The sequence below is a fragment of the Ceratotherium simum genome, chromosome 31 (assembly GCF_057802395.1).
Source record: "Ceratotherium simum simum isolate JZ-2026a chromosome 31, ASM5780239v1, whole genome shotgun sequence".
In the NCBI taxonomy this organism is placed as follows: domain Eukaryota; kingdom Metazoa; phylum Chordata; class Mammalia; order Perissodactyla; family Rhinocerotidae; genus Ceratotherium; species Ceratotherium simum.
This window is the reverse complement of record NC_141930.1, coordinates 17003618-17016762: the sequence shown is the minus strand read 5'-3', so window position 1 is coordinate 17016762 and position 13145 is coordinate 17003618. Positions and strand designations below refer to the sequence as shown.

General features: G+C 42.5%; 1 protein-coding gene across 9 annotated transcripts in view; it reads left to right on the top strand.

Annotated features, from left to right (window-relative positions):
• SULF1 (sulfatase 1) overlaps positions 1-13145 on the top strand; it is a 181420-nt gene that overhangs the window by 112353 nt on the left and 55922 nt on the right. For all 9 annotated transcript variants that reach the window (XM_087420466.1, XM_087420467.1, XM_087420461.1 and 6 more), the window contains 2 exons: positions 536-687; positions 3028-3197. In XM_087420466.1, the coding sequence (XP_087276592.1) occupies positions 536-687; positions 3028-3197 (322 nt within the window). The remainder of the gene's footprint in view (positions 1-535; positions 688-3027; positions 3198-13145) is intronic.

Sequence of the window (13145 nt, the reverse complement as noted above, 5' to 3'; positions counted from 1 at the left end):
AGTTTACCCCGGTTCCTTGATTTCGAAAATTTGTACTCTCTGGATATGCAAAAACAAAGACAAGCTTTTCAATAGTGTTTTTATAAGTCACAACTCTCAAACAGTAAGTTAGAGAACTTGTTTTATCACAAAGACTGAACTTTCAGTTCTCCAATATTTGCCCAGAGGTAGCATTCCAAAATCACACTGCCTACTTCTCTGATTGTTGCATCAACTTAACAAGAGGGTACATTCTGCCTTTATCCCAGTAGAACCACAAGAAATAGATGCACCCAGAGTACCATGATCATTATGGTGATTTTATTGAACTATAATCCACGTATTTGGGTGCTACTTTTATTTACTCAAAAGGAAAATGTGTGTGTGTCACTTTGCCAAAGGATCTGAGTATTACACTAATACGATTTTGGCATCCACTATTACCTAGGTTAACTTTTGTTCTACTGTCTCTTTTTCAAGTCATAATTTCAGATTTATGCATTTATTTATGATTAATCACTTCATATGAGAAAATAATCCTTTTTTCCCATTGCAGCCTTTTTTGGAAAATACCTCAATGAATATAATGGCAGCTACATCCCTCCTGGGTGGCGAGAATGGCTTGGATTAATCAAGAATTCTCGTTTCTATAATTACACTGTTTGTCGAAATGGCATCAAAGAAAAGCACGGATTTGATTATGCAAAGGTAATTTTCAGGCACTTTTATACTGCATCAATTTATTTTCTGCATAATAGGAAAAAGCCATTTTCAGTGAGTTAAGCTATCCACAAGGTTGGCTTTCTATGTTCTCACAATGTTAGAATGAGAAATTTTAAGGTAATTTTAAACTCCAGGCAAGAAAAAGACTCTCAAGGACCACTGAATTTGAATAGTGATTTTTTTCCCCCCTCATTAGGTTGAAAGGCAGTCAGCCTTTGATGAAAGTATCATCAAGAAAATCATAGATGCCTCCACTCTGTCTTGTGATAATTTTTGTTTTTTTTCCCCCTCTGAGGGGCGTGTCCACATAGTCAAATGTTCATCTTGTACTGTTTTGCTTTTCATTGGAGTGAAAGTCTATTTTGTTCTGTGGCTTCAGATTTAGATCGAAGAATAAGAGCAGACAAGTGCAATAATCAAAGCTTGGGAAACCACACTCATCGCTTTTACTTCTGTCTGATGAAGCTTAGACATGTGACAAGGCCACCTGCCCTGTGGCAGCTGGAGTCCACACAAGTCTCTAAGGCTATCAGTCCTGGGATTTCCAAATCAGCTCATAGAAACTGAAGTTGATATGTCCCACAGTTCTCTAACAAATGGATCCTAGATTAGACTATTTTAAAATTCGCAAAGGTTCTGTGATTGCCAACTTAAATAAAACAGTTTTCAGATCACAAGAGTAAAGGGGAAAATATCTTTGAATTTAGCCCACTGGTTAGCCTAAAATATCCTCTTTCCTTTTAGCCATACCCATCTCTTCCTCATTTATCTAAAAGAAGCTAAGAATCTGCTTTATCTAGCTTAGATCACTATGAAAGAGCCATTGGTAGAAGTCAGAAAGAGGGACCTTGATTTAATTTTGGCACATTGCTGTCTTTCCATTTGGCCTGATTTGAGCATAAGGGACTTGGTGGGAGATAAGGTGTAAGCCTCTTCCATACCCTTCAGAAAACAATGAATGCAAATGAATTCACAAACATTGCTAATTGGTTTCCAGACTCAGCAAAGTTGAGAGCTGGTGGGGACCTTGGAGGCAGATTTGAGCAGCGTCCTACAAAGTGCACTAATTGTCACTGCTATCATTTTTCATCTGTGGGGATGCTTTTCATGCTCCTTGTTCAAGCTATTAACCTTTCTTTCCCTGTTGTCCTAAGGAGAGCAAAGTAATCAAGATTCCCTCCAAAGACTAAGTCAGCGTAACATGCCCATCATCACAGCTGATTAAGTGTCAAAGACAACTGTATCCGAAAAGAATACGTATCTTTTTTTAGTGAGGAAAGGAATGAAACAGACACTCCCATGGAAGAAGGTGATAGCCTATGGACTTGTCCTAAAAATGACATGTGACCGATTTCATCCCTTGGGCACTGCTTCTGCAGCTGCTCTGGTCCTTGAATCGACATGTGATTAGTTGTGCCTGGAAGCCTCTGCCATTGTGAACCTTGCCTGGGCGCTTTCTGAATAAAGTTTATACTGGCGCTCCAGGCCAATGATACACATTTAGAGGAAACAGGTGGTTTAATTTTTTTGATGAAAAACAGGTTTTTTTTCTTTCCTTTTCATTCCATTTCTTCCCTCCCCCTTATAGACTTACATCAGCCCCTTGGACTGTGGGTTAAGTCATTTTATTAACAAGTCAGGCTCTCCCAGCAGCTGTATCATTTTAGTGCAATTAACAGAGTATAATCTGCAGGAATCAACTACTCCCCATATTTAGTGTTTCAAGTAAATTAATTGATAAGATGTTGCAGCTTTTCCCTGTGCACCCAGATTTGGGCCACAGTTTTCGTTGGTAATTATTGTGTAATTCCTACAGGTGAATTTTTAACTTAAAGAAAAGATCTATTCGTTTGTGCATTTACGTGTGTGTGTGTGTGTGTGTGTGTTCTGCCACTGTGAATTTGTAGTGGTCGTGGGTGTTTCCTGCCCTTGAAGTAATTAAATTTTTTGTCAACGAATTACATCAACGAAAGCTGAGAATGAAAAAGGTATCCGGTGTTTCATGCTCTAGCATTTGCATTGCCAGATCTGATCATTATCTTGGGCAAACAGAACTTGACTTTTTTCTTTCCTCATCGCTAAGTGGTACATTACTTAAAATAAATGTTTTGCGTGTTACCAAACTAGCAACCCTAGAACGTAACTGGCAACCGATTTTCTCTGTTCCGGAAGATGTTTTGCTGTCTCGGGAAGTTCACCATCCTTCCCTGCTCTAGACCTTACCTTTTCAATCAGTGAGATGCTTCTGAGGAAAGCAGTATTCAAATGTGATCTGATGAATGTCACCTTTTGTAATTTTTGTTTTGTGTCAAATGTATGTTTCAGGACTACTTCACAGACTTAATCACTAACGAGAGCATTAATTACTTCAAAATGTCTAAGAGAATGTATCCCCATAGGCCCATTATGATGGTGATCAGCCACGCGGCACCCCACGGCCCCGAGGACTCGGCCCCACAATTTTCAAAACTGTACCCCAATGCTTCCCAACACATGTGAGTAAAAACATCAGCTCTGGGCCCTGCTCCCCACCCCCCTCCTCCCCTCCCCTGTTTCCTTCCCCACCACATCTCCACAAAGCAGGAACCTCGGCTTCTGCCGTGAGGCCACAGAACAGGCAGCCCACGGGGCCTGAAATAAAGGGCCTTGTCTAGGTGGTTTGATTAGGAATCACATTTCCAACATTTGTAAGTAGCTAAATGGAAAGGAAGGGAAGCACACAGGGTGAACAGGGGCAATTTTTATCAAGAGTTCCCATCAGTTGTCTTAAATAATGTGCATGAGTGTGACCTAATAATAATGATGATTGAGCAGTATGCTTTTCATAGCAGCAAAGTGGTGACCCCGGTCTGGTTGTAGAAACACAGGTTTGTTTTCTAGGCGCATACTCTCTCAGCTTCGCTGCAAATGTGCAATTAGGATTCCTGCAGAAAGCAGCTTGAGTGGGCTTGCCCAAGAGGCCTTCTCAGGTCACGGCTTTAAAATAACCTGATGTTTCTTTTTGAGAGGCAGGGGCCTTGGAGAGGAGGGGGTGGGGAGACATGGAGGAGAGAGCTGATGGCATCAGGGACGAGACAGAGAGCAGAGAGCTGGATTATGCTGGTAATTCTCGCTAGCGAAGGGTGGAAAAGTCTGGATGCTTTGGCAGCAAAGAACATGATTTTGTTTTTTACTGTCAACAAATTTTCTTCCGATCCATGGCAATAATATGCAGTCTTCACACAGAGCAGTTGGCTCTGTGTCTGCTGAAAGTTCGGCCACCAGAGAGGTAGAGAATAGGGAATTGATATGTGCTTCCTTCATCACTAAACCTCCAAAATTGGTTCTTAATCTGTTTGTGCTTAAATACCATCCCTTTTCCTCCACACTGATTTTCTAGCCATGATTCCAGACAGAAAGAAAATAGATTAAATGTACTTCCTTATGTAAAGAGATAAGTAACTACCGAAGGCACTCTAGCTGCTGGTGATTATATATGCCTTATTATGTATATATCCCCATATATATTCTTTATTGTATTTTATTGTAACTAATAGACTGATGGTTCCTGGTCAGTGGTATTTAGATCTTTGTTATATCAAGCAATTTAGAAAGAAGGAAGGAGGTCAGAGCTGACTGAGGACAGGAACTAACAATAAACATGAAGCCAGGGTGGATAACCTACTGAGCATGCCCAAGAACTTGGAGAATGGAAGTGTTTTGATACATAAAATACCGTCAACAAATAAAGACGGTTGCCCTAGCACCTGGAGAATATGGTTTGGATGAGCCATTGTGTTTTGGAGTCAACCCCATGGACAGATATACAAGCCTCTGAAGATCTACCCTACATAGAATCATGCAACTGAATTCATGAATGAAGCCCGTGAGTGGCGAGTGTCTCTCCATTACAGATCATTACAAATTTAGTAACTAGTGGGTTCAGTGAAAGAAAAAGGTCTTCGTGGGTTTCTTCCATACCCTATTACTCACCATTCACTTTTCTTGAATCAGAGATCACTTTGTATAGCTTCCTTTGTTGCATTAGCAGAATCCCAGCCTACGGTGACTTTCTACAACTGTAAACCTTACTGGTGTTTTCCCGAGTTTGAGAAGAAGGGGTTGACACAACGTGGTGTTTTATGGCTCCTTAGAAGTCAGCCTGCCTTTGAAGCTTCAAGGCAAGGTCCTGAGCCTCCAAGAAAATCAGCCGCAGGTCAGAGGTTCTGACAGCTCAGCGGCATGCACAGACAACAATCACGAGGAGAGGAATCTGCAGAGTTCTCAGGGCCTCAACGAGAGCTGAAAAAATAGCATTTCTGATTCCAGCAATTCAGAATTCTATTGAGTTCCACAGATATTTCTGAGTGCCACCTGTGGGCTCTATACAACACAGCAGGGATGTGGACATGAGGAAGACACAGTTGCTAACATTGGAGAACCAATAAACTAGGGCAGGAATTGGCACACAGGGGTCAAATCCAGCTTGCCACCAGTTCTTATTAATAAATTTTATTGAAACACAGCCATGCCCATTCATTTAGGTATCATCTGTGGCTGCTTTCGCATACAACAGCAGAATTGAGTAGCTGTGGCAGACACCGTACGGCCTGTGATGCCTGAAATATTTACTATATGATCCTTTACAGAATAAGTTTGCCCCCAATCCTTGCTCTAAGGGGAGGATGGGCAAGTGTCCAAATAGCAATGTCACCAGTAGAACCAGAGTGGTAAAGAATAGAGCAGGCGTTCAAGGGGCTGTGGAAGTTTGGAGGAAGAAGCGTTCACATCTTTTGGAGGACCAGAAAAGCTTCATAGACCAGGAGGCATTCAAAGTGGGCCTCAAAGGATGGGTAAAATGTCTGCAGCTGATATTCTACAGATTGGATAGATGATTTCAGGAAGAGAATGTGGCACACGCAAGCGGTCACCGTGTAAGTGAGGCGATCTAAGATGTGACCTAGGAAGTGGAGAATGGGTGCAAGGAAAGCAATAGGGGATAAAGCTAGAAAGGGAAACGAGCGGAATATTGAGGCCTTCAGGGAATTTGTACTTAACCATAAGCAGAGTCACTGGAGGCCATTTAATAGGGTAGTGACATAATCTGTGACTCAGTCATTTCCACATGCAAATAATTTCAGTTATTACCTTTTAGTTCAAATGAACCACCTGTGTGCCTTGCTAGCAAGTCTATAAAGCAAAATCTACACATGGCAGGGTGAAAAGTATTCAGGCCTTAGACGCAAACAAGTGTGGTTTCCTATCTCAGCTGTCCTCACCAAGCCTGCGGACAATTCTTTAACCTCTCTGAACCTCCATTGTCTCATCTGTAAAATGGGATAATACTAGCAGCTTGATACGATGTCATGAACGAAAATTAAGAGAGGCAGCATAGCTAAAGTCCCCACAGAGGGCCTGAGACATAGAAGCTACTTCATAGATGCTAATTCTTGTTCATCAGCAAGAATTAAGACAAACCGTATAAAACTGTTTTTTCTTGATTTGACCTTTCCTGACCTACAAAAAGTGCAGTTTCATTTGGTTCAACTTAGTGTTTCGGGGAAACAGCCTGAGAAATGACAGGTTGATACCTGCCTGCTGTGACATGACAAATCTCTTGACAAGCTAAGACCCACATTGTGATGAGCCTCTCGCACCTGGCCATTCTAAAAACACAGGTGGAATAAGCACCCCTCTGGGCTGTGTTATCTCTTCCAGGTGCAAAATGTGTGCTGTGGGCAAGTGCCCAGTTTGGAGAACACCCTTAGCCATAGAAAATGAAAATTCATGTGGTTGGAGGAGTGTTTCTGCTTCTATTTGCTGCTAAGCCTTGAGCTTTGCTGCACCTAGAATGTGGAGATCCACTGTGTCTCCCCACAGACCTGAGGATCCTTGAGTTCCTGGCATCTTGGTTGTAACGATCTCCCCAGCTGGCACTGGAGGAAGGGGCTGGAGAGAGTCCCTGTGCATCTCTTGTCACTGTGAGTGACTGCTTAGGTTCACAGTTCAGTCTACAGACAAAAGGAGTGAGACAAATTGAAGATAAGCTGCCAGTCGTGGTGCACAGAGCTCCTGAGTGGCCGGTTTCCTTAGAGAAAACATTAGCCACACATTCAAGCAAAGGGATGCAAGAAATTAAGTGCTTTGCAGAAATCTTTGGCAGGCCCTATGAAAACACAGCCAGAAGCTGTAGACCCTCCTCTGTTGGGGGTACCCGAGTAACGTGAACACTTTCCTTTAGGTCGCCTTCTTTGGTGGTCAAGCTTTATCCAGATGCCTTTCATCCAGCCTTGGGTTATAGCTATCTGACCCTCTCAGCCTGGAACGAATGTATCATATTTCCGCAGTGTTTGCTGTTCCCAACAAAGGAAGGAAGCCAGTCCAATATTGGCCTGTTGGCTTTACAAACTGAGGCTAGAGGTTATGCCAACCAACTAAGAATGGGAGCGGTTTATTGACCACTCATGACGGGAGGCGCTGTTTCATCAGACAGTAGCTCAGTCACTCATGGCCTCTGAGGAATCTGAGGAAGCCTCTGTCATAATAATGCAGATAATGATCCTTATCATGAAACCCTTCACTATGGCTAAGGCACTACTAAACTTTTCTGTAAAGTGTCTCCCCAGTATTCTCCTAGTGATGCTGTATGCTCCCTCTTGACATAACTTCTCTCCCCTGGCCTCAGTGAGGTGATAAAATGCACCTGTGGACAGAAGCCACACTAGGAAAGCAGATTCCATTTACCTACCCGATGATTCTGTGGGAAGCTGAGAGACATCCTCATCACCTCCTACCAACTGTGCTCCTATCAGCTTAAAAATTTTTTTTGATTCAGTTCAACAGTTTTCTTCCCATACCTGGAAATGTGCACGTACAAACACACAAACACAGGTTCAAGTGAAATCTAAAGTCTCAGGAGAACAATCCACGTCCACTAACTTGCAAGAATCGTTCTGAAAGTGGAGCTTCTGGATAGACATAGTATGTCAAAGGGAAACTGCCTCTGTGTAGGCCTCAGAACAACCTTTTGAAACACCTTTGTTATCTAATATTGGAAAGAAATGTCTTGCCTTAAAAAGAATTCGCAGGCCGGCCCAGTGGCGTAGTGGTTAGGTTCGCACTCTCCACTTCAGTGGCCTGGGGTTCACAGGTTCGGATTCCGGGTGTGGACTTACGCACCGCTCATCAAGCCATGCTGTGGCGGCGTCCCACATATAAGGTAGACGCAGATGAGCACGGATGTTAGCCCCGGGCCAGTCTTCCTCAGCAAAAAGAGGAGGATTGGCAACGGATGTTAGCTCAGGGCTAACCTTGCTCACCAGAAAAAGAAAAAAAAAAACAATTTGTACATTTTTACTTCATTTCTTCCACAAATACGTAAAACAAAATGCTTTTGAAGATGACAGAATTTTAAATTCTTCTTAAAAATTTCTGATTCAGGCAGAACTTATTGCTCCCTTTCCTGTGTTCCTGCTTTGATCCTCTCACCGTCGTTACTCCTCATCCCGTTGTATCGGCTGTTTACTCAGATCCCTGAAGTCACATTGCACACCTCCAGGGGGCAGCATTCACACAAAATCCCATGTGAGTGGTGCCCTGGAGTTATGCAGGACAGTTACGCCTTCTCTCCTGAAGGCGGGACGGAATGTTTCTCCTCCCCCTCCCAGTGCCTGGGGAGCAGGGCTCCTGTCTCACTAACTGCACAATACACCTTTGTTTAGCGGATGAATAAGCATGTTAACCCCACCAACTAGCTGACATTAAAACCTTGTGGGTTTTTTTTTTTTTTTTTGGTGAGGAAGATTGGCCCTGAGCTAACATCTGTGCCCATCTCTCTGTATTTTGTATGTGGGATACCGCCACAGCATGACTTGATGAGTGGTGTATGGGAGGAGTGATCCTGCGCCCTGGATCTGAACCCGCAAACCCTGGGCCACTGAAGCAGAACGTGCAGAGCCTAACCACTGAGCTGCCGGGCCGGCCCCAAAACATTTTTTTTAAAGAGTATAAAAATAGTTAAACAATCAGTTTTATGAATTAAAAGGACACCTAGGGAGAGTAGAATTCCGTAAATTTTTAGATTAAAAACTGAAGGCCTGAAGTCTAGTACAAAAAGAAAAACAAAAAGATTCAAATGGCTTTACCCAGGTCACATAAGTAGATGGGGACAAAGCTAAAGCCAAAACTCAGCTCTCTTGCACCCAGGTGATCTTCCCGTTACTCAGGTTGCTCCATGCCCATCGCAGTCACAATATTAGAAGTGGCTCCCGTGTACGTATTTGCACAATCCTAATTGGAGTTTGCAGCATTGTTAGAAGACTCTTTAAATTAGTTTTATGATATACCTATAATCAAGATCATTTGGTATTATTTTGCATGTATTCAAATGTTCACTGCCTAAAGACATTTGAACTCAGGTGGGGAATATCTCCACAAAGTCAATTAAATAAGTTCAATTTCATTGAAAGCTGACGTGGTGTGGTTTGGGAGATTAAGTATAGAATTTCCAATTTAATGCTTTGAGTGTGTGTCTTAAACCTGGATAACTGGCTTATTCTGGGAATTGAGACCTATTTCATTTCTCAGAGAATGATGGTGCTGCTACCAACACACTTTAAGAGTAAGATCATTAGGGTTTTTGTTGTTGTTTGAGACTAAGTAACAAATGAAGAAAACACATGTTCAAATGTAACACACTAGAAATACATTTCTTTTCACCGGGGTGACAGCAAAGGCTGTCAGCAGTACAAATGAACTGCTAAGTTCTTTGCAATTCCCCAGGCATCACACACAACACATGCATTTCTTAAAACTATTTCTCTGCTAGAAAGAATTATTCTCCTAAAATACCCACCCATCAAAAAGAAACGTGACATTATTGATTTTCAGAATTCTTATTCCTGTTATGTCAGTAAGCAATACTAGAAAGAATATCAAAACCCAGAAAGAATTGGCATTGATGGTGAAAGTTGAACTTAGAAATGCAGCTGTCTAAAAGAGCTGTGTTCTAGTTGCAGAGCAATAATCCAAATGAGTAATGACTAGAGAAAAGCAAAATACAGGGAAGCCTTGCTGGGAGAAGTTAACATTTTTAAATATAGGATCAATCACATGAGCTATAGTCTATTGAGGGTTACAGATATGCTTTCTTGAGAGGGTAGTGTCTACAGTGCACAATTCTGGGCAAAACACGTATATGAAGAGACAACAGAAAGTCTTAGCAGACCAGGCACGTGAATTTGTAACTCCAACACGGATTTTTGTTTGGGGTTTTTTGTTGTTTTTTTTAGGAAAGCAACAGAAACTCAAAAACGACAATTTGATCCTTTGGCCTCTCAATTTTAAAGCAAATAGCCATTGTCATCTCCCTTTTCACTGATGCATCCAGGGTGCCTTGGACGGTCAGACTGTATTCTGTGTTTGCAACAACAGCAGATGCTCAGCAGCTGGTGAGGGGCATCTGAATGGAAAGCAGAAGCAGCTAATATTTTAAATCAGGATGAAGGCTAAGAATTTCAGGACTGACTTTTGATAGAAAGAAATGTATGTATCAGTTCTTCCAATGAATGGGATTTTGAGGCACTTCTTGGGGACTGTGGTTCTGGACTCTGGTCAGTATGACATCATGGAAGGAGCACTGGCCCCAGCACATTTTTTCTGAGCCCCCTCTGTACATTTCACCGTGTCATTTGTAAAATGGGACTACTACTCCCCAGGGTTGCCACAGCAATCACATGAGCTATTAAATGGTAAGATCTTTCCCAGCTTCCTATAAGTATGCGTATGACGTGGTCCCAGGATTTGTTCTCTGGAGTCTGAAATCTCTTTTAACCCTCCCAAGAACTCTTTGAAGTTGTTGTTCCCATTATCTAGATGAGGAAACAGAGGCTTAAAGAAAAAAGTTGCCCAAGATCACACACTAGTAACAGGGCTGGGGTGAAAATTTGAGTCTGATTCCAAAACATTCTGGAACAATTGGATATGTGGTTTTCCACTTTTCTCTGAAACAGTTACCTGCTTCTTTCAGTGGCTTGTGTTCCAGCTGACAGCTCCAGGCCCCGTGTGAATAACTGTAAATCAATTCTTAGCTAGGGCAGAAGCCTTAATTATCACTGGGGGACAGACGGCTGCATCTTCCAGGAATTTGGCAGACCCCAGCAGGAGGCAACCACGGGTCTTTGGCAAAAGATCACTTTTCAACAACATTGTCAATTCCAGCAACCCCCGACCTTCCACCTGCAGGTCCCCGAACAGCTGCTGTACTGTGGGAAGCAGTGGTGGTCTGTCTTCCTTTAAAAGGCAAATGCGTACCCCCCTCCATGCGTCCTGCCGAGATCCCACCTGGGGTTTCATCCCCAGAGCAGGGGGGCATCTCCCACATCGAGAAGTTTTTTAAAAGGGGGTAGGGGGAGACAGCTTTGACAACAGACCTGAACTCTCCCTTTTAATATAAGCCAGATTTAACATATGTCATTCTGTAAATCCGGGAGTCCAATTTGAGACTTGTAATTTGCTGCAAACTTCCCTGTTCCTCAAAGTGAGGAGGAGCCGTGCCAAGCACATCAAGGTAACTGGTGGAGGATATAATTTGCCCACTCTGAGCCTGCATTTCTGTTCCCTATTGTAATTTTTATTTGTGTCGAGCTTTTGTGGTTTTAAAAAAGTCGACTCGATAGATTTATTTTAAAATTAAGGCGAACTGACATCAAAGGCAGTCAGAGGAGGATGTTTAGGTGTTATAAAGAAACCCTGTATAGTCTTCTATAGACGTATTGTTTTTCAGGGCACGTACCAGTAAATGGTTAGGGGACCTTTCACTACCAACTTGCTATATTTTTCTGACCTCAAACTACCCCCACGGGTGAAAATCCCTTTCCAATGGGATTTAGAAGCCCCCCTCTCCTCCTCTTCAGCCTCTTAATCTAATCCTGTTTGTAACTCGACATGCTGCGTGAAGAATAAGAAACGCGGGCTTAAGTCCTTTCCTACTGCACCAGCTCCTGAGATACAAGAGTCTGATTCAGCCCGTGGTTCACTTTGAGAAATGAGGAATGCTTTCAGCCCAAAAAAATGGGACCATTTGGTTCATGAGTCTTCTTCTTGGTAAGAAGAAGAAAGTTTATATTGAAAGTTTCTCTTAAAATTACAGGTGATACCTGAAGAGCTTGTTTGTTTTTTTTTTTAAAACAAATGTGTCTTTGTTTTTGCTGGGAAAGATTCGTCCTGAGCTAACATCTGTTGCCAATCTTCCTTTTTCTTTTTCCTCCCCAAAGCCGCAGTACATATTTGTATATTCTAGTTGTAAGTCCTTCTAGTTCTTCTAGGTGAGCCGCTGCCACAGCATGGCTACTGACAGACGAGTGGTGTGGTTCCACGCCTGGGAGCTGAACCCAGGCCGCTGAAGTGGACCACGCTGAACTTTAACAACTAGGCCATCAGGGCTGGCTCAAGCTTGTTTGTTTCTTAATGCTACAGGATTTTTTCAACCCATATACTTATACAGAATGTACTTATTTATCAGCTTGTGTAGGAAATGCATGTGCTTCCTCTGTTCTAGGCAATTTTAAGTGAAAGGTATAGATATATAGATTTAGATAGATATTTAGATGGAAGATAGATAGATAGATAAATAGATAGATAGACAGATAGATTTGTCCCTCAAAACAACTTTTTAAGAGAGGTGCTATTATTCCCATTTATAGGTGAGCAAATTGAGCCACACCCCTTTTCTCACTCTACAAATCTGTCTCTTTAAAAGGGAATTGACTTACACTTCTGAGCATAACTTTTACACTTTTAAGGGGTAGTGTCTTCTGTGCTCAATGTTATATTAGCATTTTTGCTTTTGCACTTTTGCTAATTAACCAGCATCCACACTGATCATCAGGGTAACTTACTGTGCCAGGAAGGCCAATGGTACCAAAACAGCATTTTCAACTATCAAAAGAGAGCCATTTATTTAGCTCAGTGTGCATGGAAATGCCCCAGTATACAGTCGTGTATCTCGGGCCGGCCCCGTGTCTCAGCGGTTAAGTGCACGCGCTCCGCTGCTGGCGGCCCAGGGTTCGGATCCCGGGCACGCACCGACGCAGGCCGCGTCCCACATACAGCAACTAGAAGGATGTGCGGCTATGACATACAACTATCTACTGGGGCTTTGGGGGAAAAAATAAATAAATAAATAAAATTACAGTCGTGTATCTCAAAGCTCCTAGTTTACCCCATCGAAAATGTGCACCACAACGGAACTGGTGGTGTATGACGTCAAGGCTCCTGAATTCACTGGGCTCGCAGTGACCGATTGCTTCTCTGGTTTTATAATACAGATGATGGCATGGGGACACCCTCAGTCATCATTATCCACAATCTTTCACTGATAGGATCCTCCCAGAACAGACTGGTTATCAAATTTCTCAATCAACATAGACCGTTGCTTGTTCTGTGAGACTGGCTATTTGTAAAGT